The sequence below is a fragment of the Lotus japonicus genome, chromosome 1 (genome assembly GCF_012489685.1).
Source record: "Lotus japonicus ecotype B-129 chromosome 1, LjGifu_v1.2".
NCBI lineage: Eukaryota > Viridiplantae > Streptophyta > Magnoliopsida > Fabales > Fabaceae > Lotus > Lotus japonicus.
This window is the reverse complement of record NC_080041.1, coordinates 100462278-100483854: the sequence shown is the minus strand read 5'-3', so window position 1 is coordinate 100483854 and position 21577 is coordinate 100462278. Positions and strand designations below refer to the sequence as shown.

The following is a 21577-nucleotide window of genomic DNA, read 5'->3' as shown; positions in this document are numbered from 1 at the left end:
AACCAAGCTAGCTTGTCGTGAATTCAACATGTCTGTGTCGTGCTATTACGGGTCATAGGTTTTATATTTAATGTCTTTGTAAACATTATGGCTTTATAATAAACGTTTTCTTTAGTAGTACAAGATTATGAACTCTATAGGAAGCTGCAAAATAATGACATGGAAATTAATTACTTCTTTTAAAAGAAGCAATTACTGATTTTCAAAATTATATTTTGGGTTTAACACTGGTATTCTCCAAAGGAAACAATCTTATTTGAGTTAGGAACATCCACGTTTTAGTGAGCCTAACTCTTTCGGCGAGCGTTTTTTTCCATACGACTTCAATTGAACAAGAATTAATATGTGAACTATGAATCAGCTTGTAAATGAAACAAGCTGTCCACAAATTCTGTGATGTGCTTATGAGAACTTCCACCTTTGCTAATAGCTGCTGCAGCCAAATTCTTCCATTGCAAGGCATTGCTCTTGATCTCTTTTCCTTTCTCACTCTCCAGTATTTCCCGTATACAATGCTTCAATACATCTCTTCTCACAATTTGTTTCTCATCAAGTGGAGCTCTGATTCCACTTTTCCAAACATCTACAATAAGCTTGGTGTTGGTGCCCTGGTCAGACCATTGTGGCATTGCAATAGTAGGAACTCCTAAGCTCAAAGCTTCCAGTGTAGAGTTCCATCCACAATGTGTTATAAAGCACCCTATAGCCTCATGTGCTAGAACTGTTAGCTGGGAGCACCATGTTACTACCAAGCCCTTCTCTGATTTCTTCTCAAAGTCTTTTGGGATCTTAATCTGATCAGAGTCTCTGACTACCCATAAGAAGTAACTTCCACTATCTCTTAAGCCACAAGCCATTTCCACTGTTTGCTCCTCATTGAGTGCTGCAATACTCCCAAAAGAAACATAAACAACAGACCCTTTTGGCTTATCATTTAGCCATACCAAACATTCTTCACTTGTGAACTTTGCAACAACATAACGTTCATCATCTTTAACTTGATTGTCTAAGAACATGGATGGGATGGAAGGTCCTATGGTCCTAAATTTGGGCCAAGTCTTCATCGTCCAATCAGCTATCTGGAAACAATTTGTAATAACTAACCATTAAAAACAGTATTGAAAGAAACAAACTTAAATGAGTGGCTCAAATGCTGAAGGACTAAATATTGATACGAATTTCTCTTATATCCCATTTTTACTCATTTTCTTTTTAAAATTTCTCTCTTCTATTTCAATCACATCACTCATCATATCTTTCACTTATGCGTCTTCTATTTTTATCTTTCTCTCAAGGTGAAGGATATAAAGTGCGAACAAAACTTTTTCGAATACTAAATAGTTAGTAATATATATTTGCATAAGAGAAATATTTTTCCAAATTTTTTGTAAAAATGTATGAAAGGAAACACCCATGACAAGATTAGGTAAAATTTTAACATGAACAATCTATTATAGTTGGAAATCCTCATAAATAATTGATTAGTTTTTCTTTTATCGGAATCAATTCTGAAATGCAGAGACCTGATAATTGATTCCCCCTTCAAAAGATGGAAATAAATAAAAAACAACAAAAACTAGAAGTCCAGTATTATGGTTTTAGCTGAATACCTCTTTGTTCAATTCATAGAAGGAATTGCAGAGGATCCAATCAGCTTTGTCAATGTTAGAAAACTGAGCCACTACTAACTCAAGTACAACAGGATCTTGTACAATTTTCATGAAGAAGAAAGAAGGCATGTCCTGATGCTGAAGTTTGGGAAGCCCTGGTAGAAAAATCTCTTCCTCAGTGAGAGGAGCTTGCAGATTTCCCAAGTGGGCATGGTAGTATATGCTATTGACAACAAGGTTTTGTGTGAAGAAAGCAACCCCAACAATTCCAAATCTCTTTGCAACATCCAAGGCCCAAGGCATGAGTGGATCGTATATAACACAATCAACAGGGTACCCTGTTCTACCTAGCTTTTCAATGAGCTCTGCAAAACTCTGTGGCCCCACTTGCCAAAAAACGATCATAATAGACCTTTAAGCTCTTTGCTGCTTCTCCAACCCTGCCGTTGTCAAACCCATCAGAAATTGTCTCTAGTGTTATGGAGGGAGGCAATTCTTGCAAGCTCTTGCTGTAGAAATGGGTTGTGACCATTGTCACTCTCATCCCTTCATGTTGCAAGAGCTTGGAGAATTCAAGCATGGGATTGATGTGACCTACACCTTGATTTGGTAACACCAGACAGTGCACTTTGTTGTTCACTATGCTTTTCTTCTCCATTTCTCTTCCAAACTCTCTCTGTCTCTCCCTTGCTTATTCACAGTCACAACTCACAAGGAAGGACAATTTGTACAAAATATAATAATATCAAGAGCTTAATCATGTGTCTATTAAAGAAATGCAGTTGTTGTTGTTGTCTTGTATGCCGGCTAACTGTACTTTTATGTTATTTTGATCTTTGGTGTTTTCATGTTATTGGTTTGTTGACTGAGAGAATGGGTCGCACAAGATACACATCCGACAATACTTGGCATGCACGGATTATAGCGGTTTCTAACTATCTTAATTTGGAAAGTTAAAAAAATGTTGTGTGAAATTCAGCACGAGATTAATTTCTATGCACTGACGGTGTAAATAAGTTTTACATCATTATTTAATCACATTCCTCCATTTTGTTATCTTATAATTAATTTTGAATTTAATAATATCTAAAATTGAAAATGGAAGATTGTGATTGAATGATGGTATAAATTTTTTACATCATCGGTGCATAGAAATTAATCTCAATTGAGCACATGCTGAATCAAGTGCAATTTCTAGTAATTTCAGATTTTGGTAGTTACATTTTTAACCGTTAAAATATACGTCTGTCAAATACTCAAATGAGTATCTCCAAATTTGTTTGTCCCGTTCCTTTTCTTAAATATTTTTAGTCCACTCTGCAGTCAATTATGATAAGATTTTTAAGATAATAATAGATAAAATTTTAAACGAATTTTTTCCTTTAAATATATAAGATCATGTCCTGTTATTCAATAAACAAGTTGTACATCTCCTTCTTCAACAACACTTCTAATGAAGTGATATTTAATGTTAATGTGTCTGATCCGGCTATGAAAAATTGGATTATTTGCCATGGCGATGACTAATTTGTTGTCACACTGAAGCTGGAGATTTCCCTCTTGCTTCTCTCCTATGTCTTCTATTATTCTTCTCAACTAAAGTACTTGTTGTGTAGCCAAACCAGCTGATAAATACTCAGCTTCATGTGAAGATTGTGTCACTGTCTTTGAGCATTAAGAGATCACACCCAAACCAAGGTTGAAAACATAACCTGAAGTGCTTTTCATGTCATCAACACACTTTTCAGTCCAATCACCATCACAGTAGCTTTTAGCTTCAAGCTTAGAATTCTTCTCAAATCTGATTCCATACTTCATGGTTCCTGTTGATGGTATTCTAGATGTGCAAAGGGACTAACACGCACTAAGTTTTATTGCATAACTTAGCAGAAAGTTTAGAGTGAGTAAGAGTGTTTAGGAGCTGAACTTTCTTGTATTTTTCTTGATTTTCATTTCTTCATCTCATACACATGTTTTTTTTATAAGCTCATACACATGTATATATAGCACGTAAAAGTGATTGTTACAAACACCAAGAGTCACCACTAATACTTAAACACCCTACTAAGCACTAAGGGCTTCCGGTAACATAATAACAATCAACACATGACTCTTGACAACATATAACCAACTCCCACTATCATAATCATACTCCACTAGAAAATAAATCAACATATTACTCAACAGTTAAGAAAGAGATAGTGAAAAATAGAAAGGAGATGGGGCATCGCTCTTGTTACAAAACTTTTTTCATAGTCACAAATCTTGTGTTTGCAAGTTATAAACGGTGACCATATGGGTGTACACTAGACAACCCCATAGTTTATAGCTACCATGCTTCCTCATCTGAATAATTCCACCCCTCCAGCTTCAAAGATCATCCTTCTCCCCCTACTTCCCTCCTGAGTTTTGAGTTCACTTCAAATGGAACCCCATCAACTCATTCACTTTTAAGGATAATTAATTCCAAGTTTGCTATAAAAATCGGAGTTATTTTGTATATCGGCATCCTTTTGCTGTGGAACAGTGTGGTATCCAAGCTTGGCGTGAACTCAACATGTCTGTGTCCGTCTATTACTCAAGAATGCATACTGTTGTAGAGTAATTGGGACATAGAAAGTTTATATTTAATGCCTTTGTAAACATTATGGCTTTATAATATGCTTTTAGTTTAGTAGTACAAGATTATGAACTCTATAAGAGCATCTCTAATGTAAGGTTCTTAATTCTTATTTTTGAGTTAAGAACTAAGAACTGAGTTCTTAACCATTGGAGGAGATGACGTGGAGTTCTTAGTTCTTAAAAATAAGAACTAGGTTCTTATATAAGATGTTTTACTTTTCGAGTTATTAGTATGAAAAGTTAATTTTTTCTCTCTCATTCATCAATTCATTTAATTTAGATATTAAATTAACATTTAAATTTAAATCAAAATTATATGAAAGTAAAAAATATTACTACTATAATGATATTGTGGGACCACATGAATAGTGCTAAAAACTAAGAACTCGTGGTTGGAGCAAAATGTGCATAGAGTTGCTTAAGCACATGTGGCAGTACGGGCCCACATGAATAGTACTGCTAAGAACTAAGAAATAAGAACTAGCATTGGAGATGCTCTACAAGGTTCTTAGCACTATTCTAAGAAGCTGCAAAATAATGACATGGGAAGTAATGACTTCATTTAAAAGAAACAATTACTAATTTTTAAAATTATTTTTTGGGTCTACCACTGCCACGTTGGTATATACTCCACAAAAAATAATTTTATTTAAGTTGGGAACATCCACGTTTTAGTGAGTTTAGCTCTTTTGGAAAGAGTTTTAATTTTTTTTCCGTACGACTTCAGTTGAGCTAGAATTAATTTGTGAATTATGAATCAGGGCAATTTGCTTTAAATGAAACAAGCTATCCACAAATTCTGTGATGTATTTATGAGAACTTCCACCTTTGCTAACAGCTGCTGCAGCCAAATTCTTCCATTCCATGGCATTGCTCTTAATCTCTTTTCCTTTCTCACTCTCCATTATTTCAAATATACAATGCTTCAATGCATCTCTTCTCACAATACCCCTCTCATCAAGTGGTGCTCTAATTCCAGTTTTCCAAACATCTACAATAAGCTTGGCATTGGTGCATTGGTCTGACCAACGTTGCATTGCAATAGTTGGAACTCCTAAGCTCAAAGCTTCCAATATAGAGTTCCATCCACAATGTGTTATAAAGCACCCAATAGCCTCATGTGCTAGAACTTTTAGCTGGGAGCACCATGTCACTACAAAGCCTTTCTCTGATTTCTTTTCAAAGTCTTTTGGGATCTTACTCTGTTCAGAGTCTCTGACTACCCATAAGAAGTAACTTCCACTTTCTCTCAAACCACAAGCTATTTCCTCTGTTTGCTCCTCATTGAGTGCTCCGTAACTTCCAAAACAAACGTACACAACAGACCCTTTTGGCCTATCATTTAACCATGCCATGTAATCTTCACTTGTGAACTTTGCAACACCATAATCTTCATCATCTTTAATTTCCTTTCCTAAGAACATGGATGGGATGGAAGGTCCTATGGTCCTAAATTTGGGCAAAGTCTTCATCGTCCAATCAGTTACCTAGAAACAATTTGTATTTTGTAATCACTAACCATTTAAAAAAATTATTGAAATAAACAAACATGACATGGCAACCCATAAGTGATATCTGGTTTCTCTTAGATTTTATTTTTACCCAGTTTTTCTTTCGGGTTTTCTCATGTTAGATCCCGTCAATCATCATATCTTCTACTTCTATCTTTTTAATTCATATCTCTCCAAAGATAGAGGTGGAAAATTATGAACAAAACATTTTTCAGTACTAAACAATCCATTATAGGAAAAGGAGAACCTAATATGCACCATTTTTGGGTGGTTTAATTTTACACCACCTACTTTAACTGTGTATAGCAGGTCAACACATTATTTTTTTAAGAAAAAATATCATCAAATATTAAATATCTTTAAAAAAAGATGTGTTGACCTATTATAGCAGGTTAAAAAAAGTGGTCTAAAATTAGACCACTTTAAAAGTGGTCCACATTAGGGGTCACCTATAGGAAAACCTCATAATTATGTTTTGAACAACTTTTCTTTTATCATAATCAATTTTGAAATTCATAAATTATTACTAACAAATTAAGCTTATCATCATATTTAACTGCCCCTTTAAAATCAATTATAGATGATGGGTTTACATGAACTAAAAGAAGGAAGGAAGGTTAAAAAAAAATAGAAAATATTTTACCCAATTTTGTGAAAATGAATGAGAAAAAAACACCCATGATAAGATTAGATAAAATTTTAACATGAGCAATCCATTTTGGTGGTTATAAAAAAAAGTAACACTTTTACGTAAGAGAATTTTATCAAAATTTGTGAAAATGAATGAAAAAATTATAATAACACGCATGACAAAATTAGCTAAAATTTTAACATGAGCAATCCATTATAGTTGAAAAGACCTTATATTTGGATCAGCTTCTCTTTTATTATAATTAATTTTAAAATTTAGAAATTACTCACAAAAACTTTATCAAATAATTGATTTTGCTTTCAAAATTAGTTATAGATGGATTTAAATGTACTAAAGAAGGAAAGGAGGTACAAATCAAAACTAGAAATCTTTTAGTAAAGATGGAGGTGGAAAAAGTGCGAACAATTTTTTTTTCTAATAGTTGGTGGTAAAAACAAAAAACTTTTGCATATGAGAATTTTACAAAAAAAAAATTGTGAACATGTATGGAAAAAAATACCCATGACAAGATTAGGAATTTTTTTAACATGAGCAATCCATTATAGTTGCAAAACATATGGCAATTAGTTGTATATTTTGATTAACTCTTTTTATCATAATCAATTTTTTTGAAACTCACAAATTACTCTCCAAAACTTATGGTCATAACTGATTCCCCATTCAAAATCAGTTATTAATGGTATTTTTTTTATAAGCTACCGGGGACTATTTGGATACCGACTATTTCAGATTCTGGATTTAATCACACAGTTAAGACACTTCATCCAATTGAACCCAATAACTTTTTACACACACTCGGATGCTTTGCCAAAGTCCCCCTAGTGGGTTTGGATGCGCTAAATTTTAAAAAAAAAAAAAAACAAAAAAAACTAGACATCTAGCATTCTGGTTTTAGCTGCATACCTCTTTGTCCAACTCGTAGAAGGAATTGCAGAGGATCCAATCAGCTTTGTCAATGTTAGAAAACTGAGCCACTACTAACTCAAGTAGAACAGGATCTTCTGCAATTTTCATGAAGAAGAAAGAAGGCATGTCCTGATGCTGAAGTTTGGGAAGCCCTGGTAGAAAAATATCTTCCTCAGTGAGAGGAGCATGCAGATTTCCCAAGTGGACATGGTAGTATATGCTATTCACAGAAAGGTTTTGAGTGAAGAAAGCAACCCCCATAATTCCAAATCTCTTTGCAACATCCAAGGCCCAAGGCAATAAAGCATCATAGATAACACAATCAACAGGGTACTCTGTTCTACCAAGCTTCTCAATAAGCTCTGCAAGAGTCCTTGGCCCTTCTTGCCAAAAGCGATCTAAATAGGCCTTGAAGCTCTTTCCTGCTTCTTCAAATCCCCCACTGTCAAACCCATCAGAAATTGCCTCTAGTGAAATGTAAGGTGGCAATTCTTGCTTGCTCTTGCAGTGGAAATGGGTTGTGACCAGTGTTACTCTCACCCCTTCATGTTGCAAGAGCTTGGAGAACTGAAGCATGGGATTGATATGGCCTACAGCTGCTGGATATGGCAACACCAGACAGTGCACTTTGTTGTTGGGTATGCTTTTCTTCTCCATTTCTCTTCCAAACTCTCTCTCTCTCTCTCAATCTCTTGCTTATTCACAATCACATGGAAGGACAATATATATGCACAAAATGTCATGTCAAAACCTTAACCGGGTGGCTAAAAGAACTGTACCTGTCGCCTTCTATGCTGCCTAACTGCCTAACTGGAGCACCGGACTTTTATGTTATTTTGATCTTTGGTGTAGAGTGTAGACACCAAAAAAATAAGAGAAAAGTAATAGTATAATAGATGTAATATATGATGTGATTTAACTAAAGAAAGAGATAGAAAAAAAAAAGTATATATGAGTGCATATGGATGATGTTATTATTATGGTGTACATGAATCAAAACTATTTTCTTATAGTTCGTGTTAGAGAAATAGGCTTGATCGTGATAGAAATCACTTTCCTTAAAGTATTTCAAGGACTCTTTGAATTTCGTCTTAGAGTTTGGATGCAGAAATACCCAGGATAATCAGCTTTGATTCGAGTTTGAACAAGACTAATGTAAACTCGATAAGCAGCCTTGATTCGAGTTTGAACAAGACTAATGTAAACTCGATAAACAGCGAAGTATTTTGTGGAAAACAGAGGATAAGATTGTGTCTGCTGAATTCTGATCGCCGTCGATGCGTCTACAAGCCGCCACTAGCGCCTCTACGCCCGGCGACACCGGCGAGGGGTGGTGTGAATGGAACATGTGACATAAAAGCTTGGGACCACCAAACCATGCACATGTAGCACTACATCCTCACTTTGTCTCTTTGTTGAATGGTTGGCATTTAATGATATATAAATGCTTTGGAAAGTTGCTCCACTTTCTATGTGGGACTTCATTCCAATCCATTCAATGCAAAATCAACACACTTGTCATTTTGGAATACTATGTAATTATTACTCCTTGAGTAATTATTACAACAGTTCGCGTATATACACATCAGACAACTCTATTTGACATATACAAATTGTAGTGGTTTTTATTGCATAGGGTAAAACAAATGATTTTTCTTGTGTTTTTACCCTTTTAATAAGATGATATCGTGTTATTTCGAAAGAGAGTTCAAATCCACTTTCTCCACTATTCTATTTTGCTAGGAATGCAATGTATTTACATATTGGATTATCTCAAGATTTCAGTCATCTTGTGATGTTAACAATTTATGTCATATTAATTAATTTAGTGGAACTTTGTCGATGTTTATGAAGAAAAGGTAGGCATCAAATTGAATACTACAATGGCATGTGGCATCACTTGATACAATCTATATTTTTGCTGCATTTGTGCTTCCATTTTTTTCACTGAATTGGTGACCATTTTGTTGCTATTTGTGTTGGAGTCCCTGTTTGTTTCTGCACTTGGTCTTATTCTCTATCATCGTTTCAGGCCTGCTATCTGCTGTTATTGTTATTTATTAGAGTTATGTTAGGCTTAACTCTATTCTAAAAACAAAGTTGGAAGTGAGGATTATATATCTTTTTATATATAATGATTATCTTGATCATATCTCTAGTAAATGTGAATTCTCATGATATCCTTTAGCGTTTGGCGATTGACATCTGGAGCATGGGATTGCAGAAATGAACAATTGCAAGTGACTCATATATAAGTGTTCTCCAATAAACGATATATGATAGATTCTGATACCGTATTAGAACTTGAGTAGTGAGAGTACTCAAAAGACTTGTTGATTTTAAAGGCTGAGACTTTTCCCGTGGCTAAACTCACTACTATTATAGTTTTACTAAGTTTGGTTGTTGTTCACAAGTGGAATATCTTTAGAGAGGTTTGTATGGACCTACCTCTTGGATATTTGGTTAAGGGCGGAAGCAACAACAGCCCAATCACCTACCGTCGTTGGGCTGATCAACTGGACACGCCGTCTGGTCACAACATTGCAAGAAAGACTTTCGGAACAAGGAGTAGGTCACCATATGGCCAAACAACCATCGGTTCTGATACTATTGTTGGGCCTAAAGGAGATGATTTAAACCACGTGAGATCATCACATTAGACATTAAAGAGCAAACCATAAGTGAATTAGACACTATATCTTTCACTCAAAACCTCAAGGCATTAGGTGTATGAGTCCTCTCACTTATAAACTACTCAAAAGTTACCATTATCTTCCGATGAGACTTCCTCGTCTCAAGGCATTAGGTGTATGAGTCCTATCACTTATAAACTGCTCAAAAATTACCATTATCTTCCGATGAGAGACTTCCTCACACTTGATATCACAACAATAGGTAAATGGTCTTCGGACTCTTCGCCAAACATCAAGACAATGGTTCAATACCTTCTCACCCTCACTAATTTCTCTTTGGATTCAACCAGTGACAGAGTGAATAATCACTCTTTGAGAGGAACATCTTCCAGTCAATTGATCTTGCATAGTATTCCAGCTAAGACTCTTGATCAATATTACAGCCGAGATGCCGGTAACTGATGATATATATTGCAAGCTCATCCAAACCTTGATCACATGCTCAATCAGCTTGAGTGATCCTCTATTGGTTCATTACTTAGCTCTCTCACCAACAGTCCATATTTCTTCTATGTTTACAAACCTTTTTATGTTTACAAGTTACAAACGGTGATCCCCCGTGGTGTAGCCTATACAACCCCATAGTTACAGCAACCATGCTTCCTCATCTAACTAATGCACGCCTCCAGTTTCAAATATCATACTTTCCCCCATTCTTGCCTCCTGAATTTTGAGTCCACTTCAAATGGAACCCCACCGACTCATCCACATTTACATACTGTTTGGTTCAAACTTCAAAGGAGGGGAGGGGAGGAATTTTAATGGAGGGGAGGGGAGGGGAGGGGAAGGGAGAGGAGTGATTTTAATACTTATTATGTTTGGTTCATAGGAGGGGAGGGGAGGAAAAATAACTTATTTTTATTTGGTTCATGAGGGGAGGGGAGAGATTTTATAATTAAAATTACCATAAACCTCAATCGACACCACTACTCGTTCCGGTGCAAAAGCAAGGAGAAAATCTCAGAAAAAGTTCAAAGGAGTTATAAAAAATCTCAAGGCCTGCACGGTCTATAGCCTATTGCGGAAATCAATGATCTAGGTTATTGCGAAATGGTGTGAATTTTATAACATTGAATAAATGGAAAAGGAAAAATTGTAAGAAAGATGAAAAACCCACCTGGAAGAAGGAAATGGAACAGAGAACAACAGATTCAAAAAATATAGAACTAGAGTAACTGAGGAAGGAAAGCCAGCAGAAGATCCAATAGTGAGTGTGACGGTGGAATATTAACAAAAAGAAGGGAAACCCTAGGATAAAAAATTGGAATTTTAAAATTTGTGCAGGGTTATTTTTGTCTGAAATTTATTTCCCCTCCTAATTCCCCCACTTTTGGGGGAACAAAAAATTGAGGTTGGAGGGATTTTGCTCCCCTCCAATTCCCTCCCCTCCTCTCCTAAAGTTTGAACCAAACAAAATCAGATTTTAAAAATCCCTCCCCTCCCCTCCGTTCTCCTCCAACCAAACAATCCGTTAAGGATAATTAAATCCAAGTTTGCTATAAAAGTCAGATTTATTTTGAATATTGGCATATTTTTGCTGGAACAGTGTTTAACCAAGCTTGGCGTGAACTCAACATGTCTGTGTAAACTATTACTCAAGATCAAGAATGCATACTGTTTTAGAGTAATTGGGACATAAGTTTTATATTTCACATCTTAGTAAACATTATGGCTTCATAATATACTTTTAGTTTAGTAGTACAAGACTCCATAGCAAAATAATGACATGGAAAGTAATGACTTCATTTGAAAGAAGTCTAACACTGGTATACTCCACAGGAAACAACCTTATTTGAGTTGGGAATATCCATGTTTTAGTGAGCCTAACTCTTTCGGCGAGAGTTTTATTCCATACGACTTCAGTTGATGAAGAATTAATTTGTGAACTATGAATCAGTGCAAGTTGCTTGTAAATGAAACAAGCTGTCCACAAATTCTGTTATATGTTTATGAGAACTTCCACCTTTGCTTACAGCTGCTGCAGCCAAATTCTTCCATTGCATGGCATTGCTCTTAATCTCTTTTCCGTTCTCACTCTCCATTAATTCCCATATACAATGCTTCAATGCATCTCTTCTCACAACTTGTTTCTCATCAAGTGGAGCTCTGATTCCACTTTTCCAAACATCTACAATAAGCTTGGCATTGGTGTATTGGTCTGACCAACGTGGCATTGCAATAGTAGGAACTCCTAAGCTCAAAGCTTCCAATATAGAGTTCCATCCACAATGTGTTATAAAGCACCCAATAGCCTCATGTGCTAGAACTTTTAGCTGGGAGCACCATGTTACTACCAAGCCCTTCTCTGATTTCTTTTCGAAGTCTTTTGGGATCTTACTCTGTTCAGAGTCTCTGACTACCCATAAGAAGTAACTTCCACTATCTCTCAAGCCACAAGCCATTTCTACTGTTTGCTCCTCATTGAGTGCTGCCATACTCCCAAAAGAAACATAAACAACAGACCCTTTTGGCTTATCATTTAGCCATACCATAAATTCTTCACTTGTGAACTTTGCAACAGCATAACGTTCATCATCTTTAACTTGATTGTCTAAGAACATGGATGGGATGGAAGGTCCTATGGTCCTTAACTTGGGCCAAGTCTTCATCATCCAATCAGCTACCTAGAAATAATTTGTAATCACTAACTATTAAAAGAAGTTATTGAAATAAACAAGCATAACTGGCTCAAAACATCTGAACAATCCATGTAAAAAGGTAAATTTTTGCATCAGAGAATTCTACCAAAATTTGTGAAATGTAAAAAACACACATGACAACGTTAGGTAAAATTTAACATGAGCAATCCATTATACTTAGAAAACCTCACAATTAATTGTATGTTTTGATCAACTTCTCTTTTATCACAATCAATTCTGAAATTCTGAAATTACTCACAGAAGCTTATCCCCGAAATAGGTTCTGCCTTCAAAATCAAATATAAATGAATTTCCAAACAAGCACTAAAAGAAGGATATAAATTAAAAAACAACAAAAACTAGTAATACAGCATTCTGGTTTTAGCTAAATACCTCTTTGTTCAACTCGTAGAAGGAATTGCAGAGGATCCAATCAGCTTTGTCAATGTTAGAAAACTGAGCCACTACTAACTCAAGTATGACATCTATTGCCACTTTATGCGTGAGAAAGTGAACAATGGACCTCTCAGATTGGTGCCTATAAAATCAGCCCATCAGTTAGCTGCTTTATTCACTAAACTGGTTACAGGCAGCTTGTGTTTAGAACTCTATTTTCCAGGATGGGATTGCTTAACATCTATCTTTCTTCTCCAGGAGAAGTATTAGGACTACAGCGGATCCACATCATTAATGAGCTCCACATAGGCTAAGCCCGTTAGTAATTAGATGGCAATGCGAAAGGCCCAATTTTCAAAAATTAGAAATTAGGGACCAAAATCGCATGTTTTAAACATTGATGAGTCAAATCACACAATCATGATAGATGAGGAATCAAAAGTGCAATTAAAACCTTTATATTAAAGTAACAGTACTCTTTCTTCTCACTTTCTATTCAACTAACCCAGAGGAGAGAGTGCCCACTACATTTTTTTCTCTTAAAATATACTACTTTTCTTACCATTTTCTCTTTCTCATATTCTCTATTCACATTCTCTCTTCTCTCAACCAAACAACCTGTTCAGCATCAAAGAGATTTACAAGTACTCTTACCTAGAGATATATGGAGATCCAAGTACGAGCCTTGATCAAAGAGAGGTTGTATGAGCATACAGATTGAGTCAAAAACGTTTCATCTATTGTGCAATTAAGTGTTCCGATGTGAGATTAAAGTCTTCGAGCAATTCCCTGACTGATGAATTTAGGTTGAACTGCATATTATAATAACAAAGGCAAATTAATCATGTTGCAACAATGAGCGAGACAACATTAACCCAAAATTAGAGTGTATATAGTTACCATGCTTCCTCAGCTGACTCAATGAACAAGACAACGAATGTATTTTGTATATTGGAATCTTTTTGCTGGAACAGTGTTTAACTAAGCTTGGCTGTAACTCGCTTGTCTGTGTCCTTCTAGCACTCAAGAATGCATAATGTTGTGGTGTAATTGGGACAGGGGTTTTATATTTAATGGGTTTGTAAACATTATGACTTTATAATATCATTTTACTTCAGTAGTACAAGATAATGAACTCTATAGGAAGCTGCAAAATAATGATATGGAAAGTAATGACTCCATTAAAAAAAGCAATTATTTTTGTCAAAATTATAGTGATGGGTCTAACACAGGTATCTTCCACGGGAGGCAATCTTGTTTGAGCTGGGAATATCCACATTCTAGCAGAGCTAGCTCCCTCGGCGAGAGTTCTTTCCATACACAATACTTCAGTTGATCAAGAATTAATTTGTGAACTATGATTCAGGGCTAGTTGCTTGTAAATGAAACAAGCTATCAATAAATTCTGTGATGTGTTTATGAGAACTTCCACCTGTGCTAACAGCTGCAGCAGCCAAATTCTTCCATTGCAAGGCATTGTTCTTAATCTCTTTGCCTTTCTCACTCTCCATTATTTCCCATATACAATGCTCCAATGCATCTCTTCTCACAATTCCCCTCTCACCAAGCGGAGCTCTGATTCCAATTTTCCAAACATCTGCAATGTGCTTGGCATTGGTGCATTGGTCTGACCCAATAGGCATTGCAATAGATGGAACTCCTAAGCTCAAAGATTCCAATGTAGAGTTCCATCCACAATGTGTTACAAAGCACCCTATAGCCTCATGTGCTAGAACTTTTAGCTGGGAACACCATGTCACTACCAAGCCCTTCTCTGATTTCTTTTCAAAGTCTTTGGGGATATTGCTCTCTTCAGAGGCTTTAACCACCCATAAGAAGTAACTTCCACTTTCTCTCAAACCACAAGCTACTTCCTTCGTTTGCTCCTCATTGATGACTGCAAAACTCCCAAAAGAAACATACACAACAGACCCTTTTGGCTTATCATTTAGCCATGCCATGTATTCTTCACTTGTGAATTTTGAAACTCCATAATCTTCATCATCTTTGATTTGCTTGTCTAAGAACTTGGATGGAATGGAAGGTCCTATCATCCTAAATTTGGGCCAAATCTTCATCGTCCAATCAGCTACCTAGAAACAATTTGTAATCACTTACAATTAAAAAATATCTATTGAAATGAAAAAGCATAACTCCTAAACCATAAGAGTGGCTCAAATGCAGAACAGTTGCCGGTAAAAAAAAAGGAAAAAAATTTGCATCAGAGAATTTCACCAAAAATTGTGAAAATTTAAGGAAAATAACACCCATCTCCAGATTAGGTAAAACTTTAACATGTGGAATCCATTATAGTTGGAAAACTTCACAATTAATAGGTGTTTGGATGAACTTCTCTGAAACTGTCACATAAGTTTTTTCCCAGAATTGATTTGACTTCAAAATCAGTGTGTTTGGAAGAGCAGTGGGGAACCTCATAATTAATTTTGAGGCAAAAAACATGGTGGAGAAATGATTTTCACATGTTTGGATATTGTCTATCATAATCAATTAAGGGCTCAAAATCAATTATAGAGTACACACCTCATGTTAGCTTATGAGGTGAGTAAAATCAATTCTCAAAAAGTGAAATCAGTTTTTAATGTTTGTTTACTCAAATGCTCTTCAATTGGTGTAAGCATGTGTGATTTGATTATACTATTCATACTCATTTTGGTCATTATACACCTAAAAGCAATTCTAATCAAAGTTATCCAAACGAAATTCTCTACAAGAAATCACTTTACTCATAAGTGTATCCAAACATAAATCACGTAATTTTACCTCACATTTACAATAATCACTTCTGCTAAAATCAATTCTGCCAACGCACATCCAAACACACTCAATTGTATAAGGCTTTCAAACATGCAATCATGCACTAAAAAAAACAGAAATCCAGCATTAGGGTTTTAGCTACATATACCTCTTTGCTCAACTCGTAGAAGGAATTGCAGAGGATCCAATCAGCTTTGTCAAAGTTAGAAAATTGACCCACCACTAACTCAAGTAAAACAGGATCTTCTCCAAATTTCAACCAGAAGAAAGAAGGCAAGTCCTGATGTTGAAGCTTGGGAAGCCCTGGTAGAGAAATCACTTCTTCACTAAGAGGAGCTTGAAGCTTTCCCAAGTAGGCATGGTAGAAAATGCTATTCACAGCAATATTTTGAGTGATAAAAGCAACCCCAACAATTCCAAATCTCTTTGCAACATCCAAGGCCCAAGGCAATAATGCATCATATATAACACAATCAACAGGGTACCCTGTTCTACAAAGCTTCTCAATAAGCTCTGTAAGAGTCCTTGGCCCTTCTTGCCAAAAACGATCTTTATAGACCTTGAAGCTCTTTCCTGCTTCTTCAAAACCGCCACTATCAAAACCGTCAGAAATGGCCTCTAGTGAAATGGAAGGTGGCAATTCTTGTATGCTGTTTCTGTAGAAATGTGATGTGACTAGTGTTATTCTCACTCCTTCATGCTGCAAGAGCTTGGAGAATTGAAGCATGGGATTGAGATGGCCTACAGCTGCTGGATATGGTAACACCAGACAGTGAATTTTCTTGGACATGTTTATCTTATCCATTTCTCTTCCAAGCTCTTTCTCTTTCTCTTGCATGGCGTGTGCTTATTCACAATCGCATCGGTGGGCAATAATGCATATAGTTTAAAAACTCATTCATTAATATAAAATTGGGCAATAATGCATATAGTTTAAAAAGTAAAAACTCATTCATTAATATAAAATTTACTGTAACACTCATATTTAAAATTGAGGAAAATACATTAGTAAACAAGTAATAAATAATATATTTAATAAATAATAAACAAGTAATAAATAATATATTTAATATACTAATATATAAATATTGTAGATAAATGGAATAAATATTATTATATAAATTTAATAGTCTGGAGAAGATATTAAATGTTATATTTAATATAATAATATATAAAATTGTGAAGTTTATAAAATAATTAATAAAATAAATTTTAAATAAGTGAATTAAGTTTTTTTTAAAATAATTAAGTTAATAAATAAATATTTTATATATAATTATTTTAGTAAATAATGACTATGTTTTTTGATAAAAAATAAACTTTATTTCATAATTTTTTTAATCTATAATAGAATTGTCTAATTATATTGGTTTTCAATTAAATTGGTTATGAAGATTTTTATTTTGACTAATTGTTTTTTGGTCATTACCATGTAAACCTATTATGATTGATCTAACATTTTAATAAAAGAAAATTATTTTCTTATGTAGTAAATAAAAAAATTCATTGTTTAGAAACTATTACAACTATGTACCAAAAAAAAGCTATTACAGCTATTTTAAAATATTACAATAATAATTATTATTCAAATTCATACTAAAATTATATAACAACTTCTCATAAACAAATAATACAAAAATGAAATGATTAGTTTTATAAAAACAATCACTCAGAAGTAGGAAGAAGTCAGTAGTATTACAAGTTAGCTGAAAATTGTCACAATTTGGACTTGATGTGATCCAAAGAAGGAAGGAATGTCAAAACATATAAAATGAAGAGAAGTGGATCGCTCATCGCTGATCGGAATTGCAAAACTGGTTAGGGATAAGTTGGATATAGAGAACTTGATCCAAGAGAGTAGGAATGAGTGAAGATAAAGGAATTCCCCGACCATTCTCGGGGGGGGGGGGAGGGGGAGAAAAGTTCCAGGTAAGGGATTCGCCATGCAGCCAACTTGAAAGATGAAAACCCGGAGTTAAGAAATAGGTTTGAGGCACTTTTTCTAGAGAATAAAGAGCTCATCGCCTTTACAACTTCATATATGTTGGGGTTGGATCTTGATTTTGTTGTCATAAGCTTACTAAACACCTGAAATGTATGTCCATCGTTCATAAGAAATAAATCATAGGTCTCGAGCATCAGAAAGTCATTTAAGATCAAGTGGTTGAATTACTTTAAGATGAGTTCATAAGGGAAATCCAATATGCGTCATGGTTGGATAATCCAATTTTAGTCAAGTAGGCTAACGGGAAATGATGCATCTGTGTGGATTATATATACTTCAATGAGGCTTTCCTGAAGGATCTTTTTCCCTACGAAACATTGATAAGTTAGTTGACAACTCCTCAGGATTTCAATTCATATCCTTCATAGATGCATATTCAAGGTATAATAAAAAACAAGTGGATCCACCACATAACATACAAAGCAATGTTGGAGAATTGATAGGGGAACGACTTGAACTATACATAGATGACATGATAATGAAACAACAACAACAACTGGCGTTCATATCAATGACTTGAACCTAATATTGAGCTAATTGAAAAAGTTCAACATGAGGTTGAACCCACAAAAGTGCACCTTTTGGGCGCAAGTTGGAATTTTTTTGGGTTTCATGCTGAAGTAGCGAGGGATTGAAGCCAATCCAGACAAATGTAAGCGGTTCAGGAGATGGTGAACTCTCAGTTCAGTGAAGGGGGTCCAACAGATTGAGATTCTTAGCAAAGTCCGCTCAAAGGGAGTTGCCATTAACAAGCTTCTCAAGAAAGGAAATGATTTCCAATTGGCATATGAGTGTGAGCAAGCATTCATTAGTAAGAAAAATCTGTTGACCATCGCTCCAATTTTATCTCGGTCCATTCTAGGAGAAATCCTAATCGTTTACCGAGGCATAAATGAGGAGGCGATTAGTACTTTTTTTGTAAAAGAAAATCCAAATGGGCAGCAACTAATTTATTTCATCATTAAAGTTCTTTAAAACTAAGATATCAGAAGCGGGAAAAGTCGTTTTGGCCTTTGTAGTCACTGTTAGGCGAGTGAGGAAATACTTCCAAGTACGCAAAATCATAGTCTGAATGGGTTTACTAATAAGACTGGTGATTTACGAACCAGACTTAGCCGGTAGAATTGTGGCTTGGTCGGTGGAATTATCTGAGCAAGAGATAACTTATGAACCGAGGCAAGCAGTTAAAGCCCAAGTCACAGTAGATTTTACCCAGGGCTTTGGGCTTTAACCGCGCACATGTTGAAGAATGAGTCGGCAAAATCACACATGATGATGATTCAAGGGATGTTAACTCTTAATTCATCCATATTTATGGTTCGTCTTAAAAAAGGTATAGGGCAGGAGTAGTTACGATTGAGAAATATTTACAGTTTAATTTCCCAACATCAAATAATTAGGCAGAATATGAAGCTTGTGTAGCCAGGCTCGCGACGACGCAAGATTTGGGAACAACAAAGGTTACACTCTTCACTGACTCGCAACTTGTGATCCTACAAATCAAAGTATATAATCAAAAGAACCTTTGATGGAAGGTTAGATGGACTACATGAGGAAGCTAGCTTCAATGTTCCAAGAGATTTAATTCGTTCATGTTCCCCGAACGGATAACGTGAGAGTCGATTTTCTATCCAAGCTTGCTAGAACCAAGAAACTAGGGAATAACGAGTTAGTAATCTAGAGGGTGATCAATAATCCAAGTGTCGGAATGCTATTCATGTCTCCAAGCGAAGATTACACCAACAAAATGAGGCAAATCAACGCGGTGCTCAAGGAAAAACCCCCAAAAAATTGGGGGGGGGGAGACCCAACAATAACCCTAAGCAAAGACCACAAAAGCACTAGCAAAATAGCTATCAAACCAGGCACCTAACCAAGAGGCAATCCCAAAACCAAAAAAAGCCCTTAATACAACACAAAACTAGCCAAAGAGAAGCAAAAACCATGATATGAAATGTTCCTCAAATACTTTTCCAATGCCACAGATAGCATCCAAGTCGTTCCCTTCATGCACTAGCCCCAAAACCTTGTCAAGAAGCCACGACTTTTTCGCTTGCGTAGAGTAACGACCATCGAAAACACTACCCAAAACCAAAGATGCCAAAGAAGCCAAGGGCGTTTCCAAAATAGAAGTGAGACTGGACCAATTGCAAATGATCCTACGAAGTTGTACTACCCTACTCCATCACACAGACCCTGTTCGTTTCTTTCCTAGGCCACCCACGAGGACTAAGTGGCTTCTCCTTCGGACAATGAACCCTTAAGACCCCTTCCCCTACCTCCACAAAAGTGCAACGACCATTGAGCTCATTCCTAAACTTATTTAGACGGTCCCTCCCCTACCACATTGCTGAAAGGGCCTCATTATCAACAATTAAAGGTTCCGGTTCAACAACATCACGAACCAAAACACAATTACTACTCCCACAATCAACCGCGGAGAGGCTTGGCTGATGAACACATATCCTAGGTGACATAAAGGGAAAACAAGAGCCTGCAACAGCAAAAACAACATCAGTAAATTCAAACGCTCGAATACAGAGAAACGAATTTGAAATTGAAAGCAATTCTTCCTAACAAGATCTTAGATTTTTTTATGGCGCACCAGAAGTGTTTTTAGATTAGCAAAAAAATTCTTCTACTTAAGGAGGACCAAATCAGAAACCCCAAATAACGCCTTGCAAGACCATCACACCCCTCTAAAAACGGGTATAAGCCTATATGCCTTTCCACCTTCATCCATACCTACTTGAACTTATGAAGAAACATCATCTTACCTTCGCTTATCGGACACAATATCAAGAATCAAAGCCCTCATCTGCAAACTTGTTTCCCTCAAAGTCGAACCTTCAAGACACTACGAACATACAGTCTTTTGCCGATGAGAGGAGATGCGCGCAATGCTTCCTTTTCTTGCCCAAAAAGATCACGCCAAGTTAAGAGCGAAGACAATGAACTAAATTCCTTTCGAAGCCTCCTTTGCATAACTAATCTCGCCTTCTTCTGATCTTTGTCAAAACACTCTGATTGCGAGATGTCAGAACCTCTCTAGGAAAACCTAACCACCTTCATCGACAAAGAGGCTCCTCCGGTCTTAAACCCATCAAGTCGAGAAATTGTTGTATCGACATGATTCCTCAACGTAAATAAAACAAAACCAAATTGAAATGTCCTTCCAAGCTTTTACCGTCATTGAATGAAAACCTTCTCAAGCTTTCCATGTTGAGAAAACATCTTTCTGATTTAGGGGTAATCACCCATACTTTTTATTCTGTCAATGAACAAAGTGAAGCACGTACAAGAAGATCCTCCTTCCCCGCGTAAAGTATCATCCTTCATACCCTCTCCTTCAGTCGCACTGTCACCCTCTCCCTGACCATCACTTGATACCTTTTGACTAGATCTTGAACTTGATGATCCATTCGTTGTGTCAACTGAAAAGCCAAATCAGCAAAATATGGATGATGCATATCTTCCGTCGTGCACAACCTTAGCTGTCCAAAACAAACTAGATATTGGCAAGAAATGTTGCACATAGAGGGTTTAGGTTCTAGAGAGCCAAAGGAGTCGATGGAAGCAGAGAAGAAAACAAAGAGAGAAGCCTCCACCACCGTTGTGGAGAAGGGTTGACGACGCAGAAGTGGGGTAATCAAACCCTCATTCCTTTCGTTGAGGATGGAAGAAATTTGATGCTGACTAAGAGGCTATAACAAGTTTTATCCTATGAATTGGTGACAGTAGAATATTTTTCTCGAGAAGACGAATGAA

At 36.0% G+C, this 21577-nt stretch overlaps 3 protein-coding genes and 1 pseudogene across 3 annotated transcripts; all 4 read right to left on the bottom strand.

Moving 5' to 3' along the window:
- Nucleotides 1–160: 160 nt before the first annotated feature.
- LOC130728412 (UDP-glycosyltransferase 74G1-like) lies at nucleotides 161–2332 on the bottom strand (annotated as a pseudogene).
- A 2292-nt stretch (nucleotides 2333–4624) lies between these two features.
- On the bottom strand, nucleotides 4625–8009 carry LOC130728410 (UDP-glycosyltransferase 74G1-like). The gene is made up of 2 exons (XM_057579875.1): nucleotides 7299–8009; nucleotides 4625–5719 (listed from the first exon to the last, which is right to left on the bottom strand). The coding sequence occupies exons 1-2, from the start codon at nucleotides 7956–7958 to the stop codon at nucleotides 4934–4936; spliced, it is 1446 nt and encodes a 481-aa protein (XP_057435858.1). The 5' UTR covers nucleotides 7959–8009; the 3' UTR covers nucleotides 4625–4933.
- A 3797-nt stretch (nucleotides 8010–11806) lies between these two features.
- LOC130714882 (mogroside IE synthase-like) lies at nucleotides 11807–13179 on the bottom strand (the record flags this gene model as incomplete). The annotated part of the gene is made up of 2 exons (XM_057564858.1): nucleotides 11807–12618; nucleotides 13027–13179. Coding segments are annotated over 2 exons (891 nt in total), but the record flags the coding sequence as incomplete, so codon positions are not given.
- On the bottom strand, nucleotides 13035–16662 carry LOC130728409 (UDP-glycosyltransferase 74G1-like). The gene is made up of 4 exons (XM_057579874.1): nucleotides 15953–16662; nucleotides 13930–15122; nucleotides 13684–13841; nucleotides 13035–13171 (listed from the first exon to the last, which is right to left on the bottom strand). Exons 1-2 carry the CDS (start codon nucleotides 16640–16642, stop codon nucleotides 14385–14387), a joined length of 1428 nt encoding a protein of 475 aa, XP_057435857.1. The 5' UTR covers nucleotides 16643–16662; the 3' UTR covers nucleotides 13035–13171; nucleotides 13684–13841; nucleotides 13930–14384.
- Between the last annotated feature and the right edge of the window lie 4915 nt (nucleotides 16663–21577).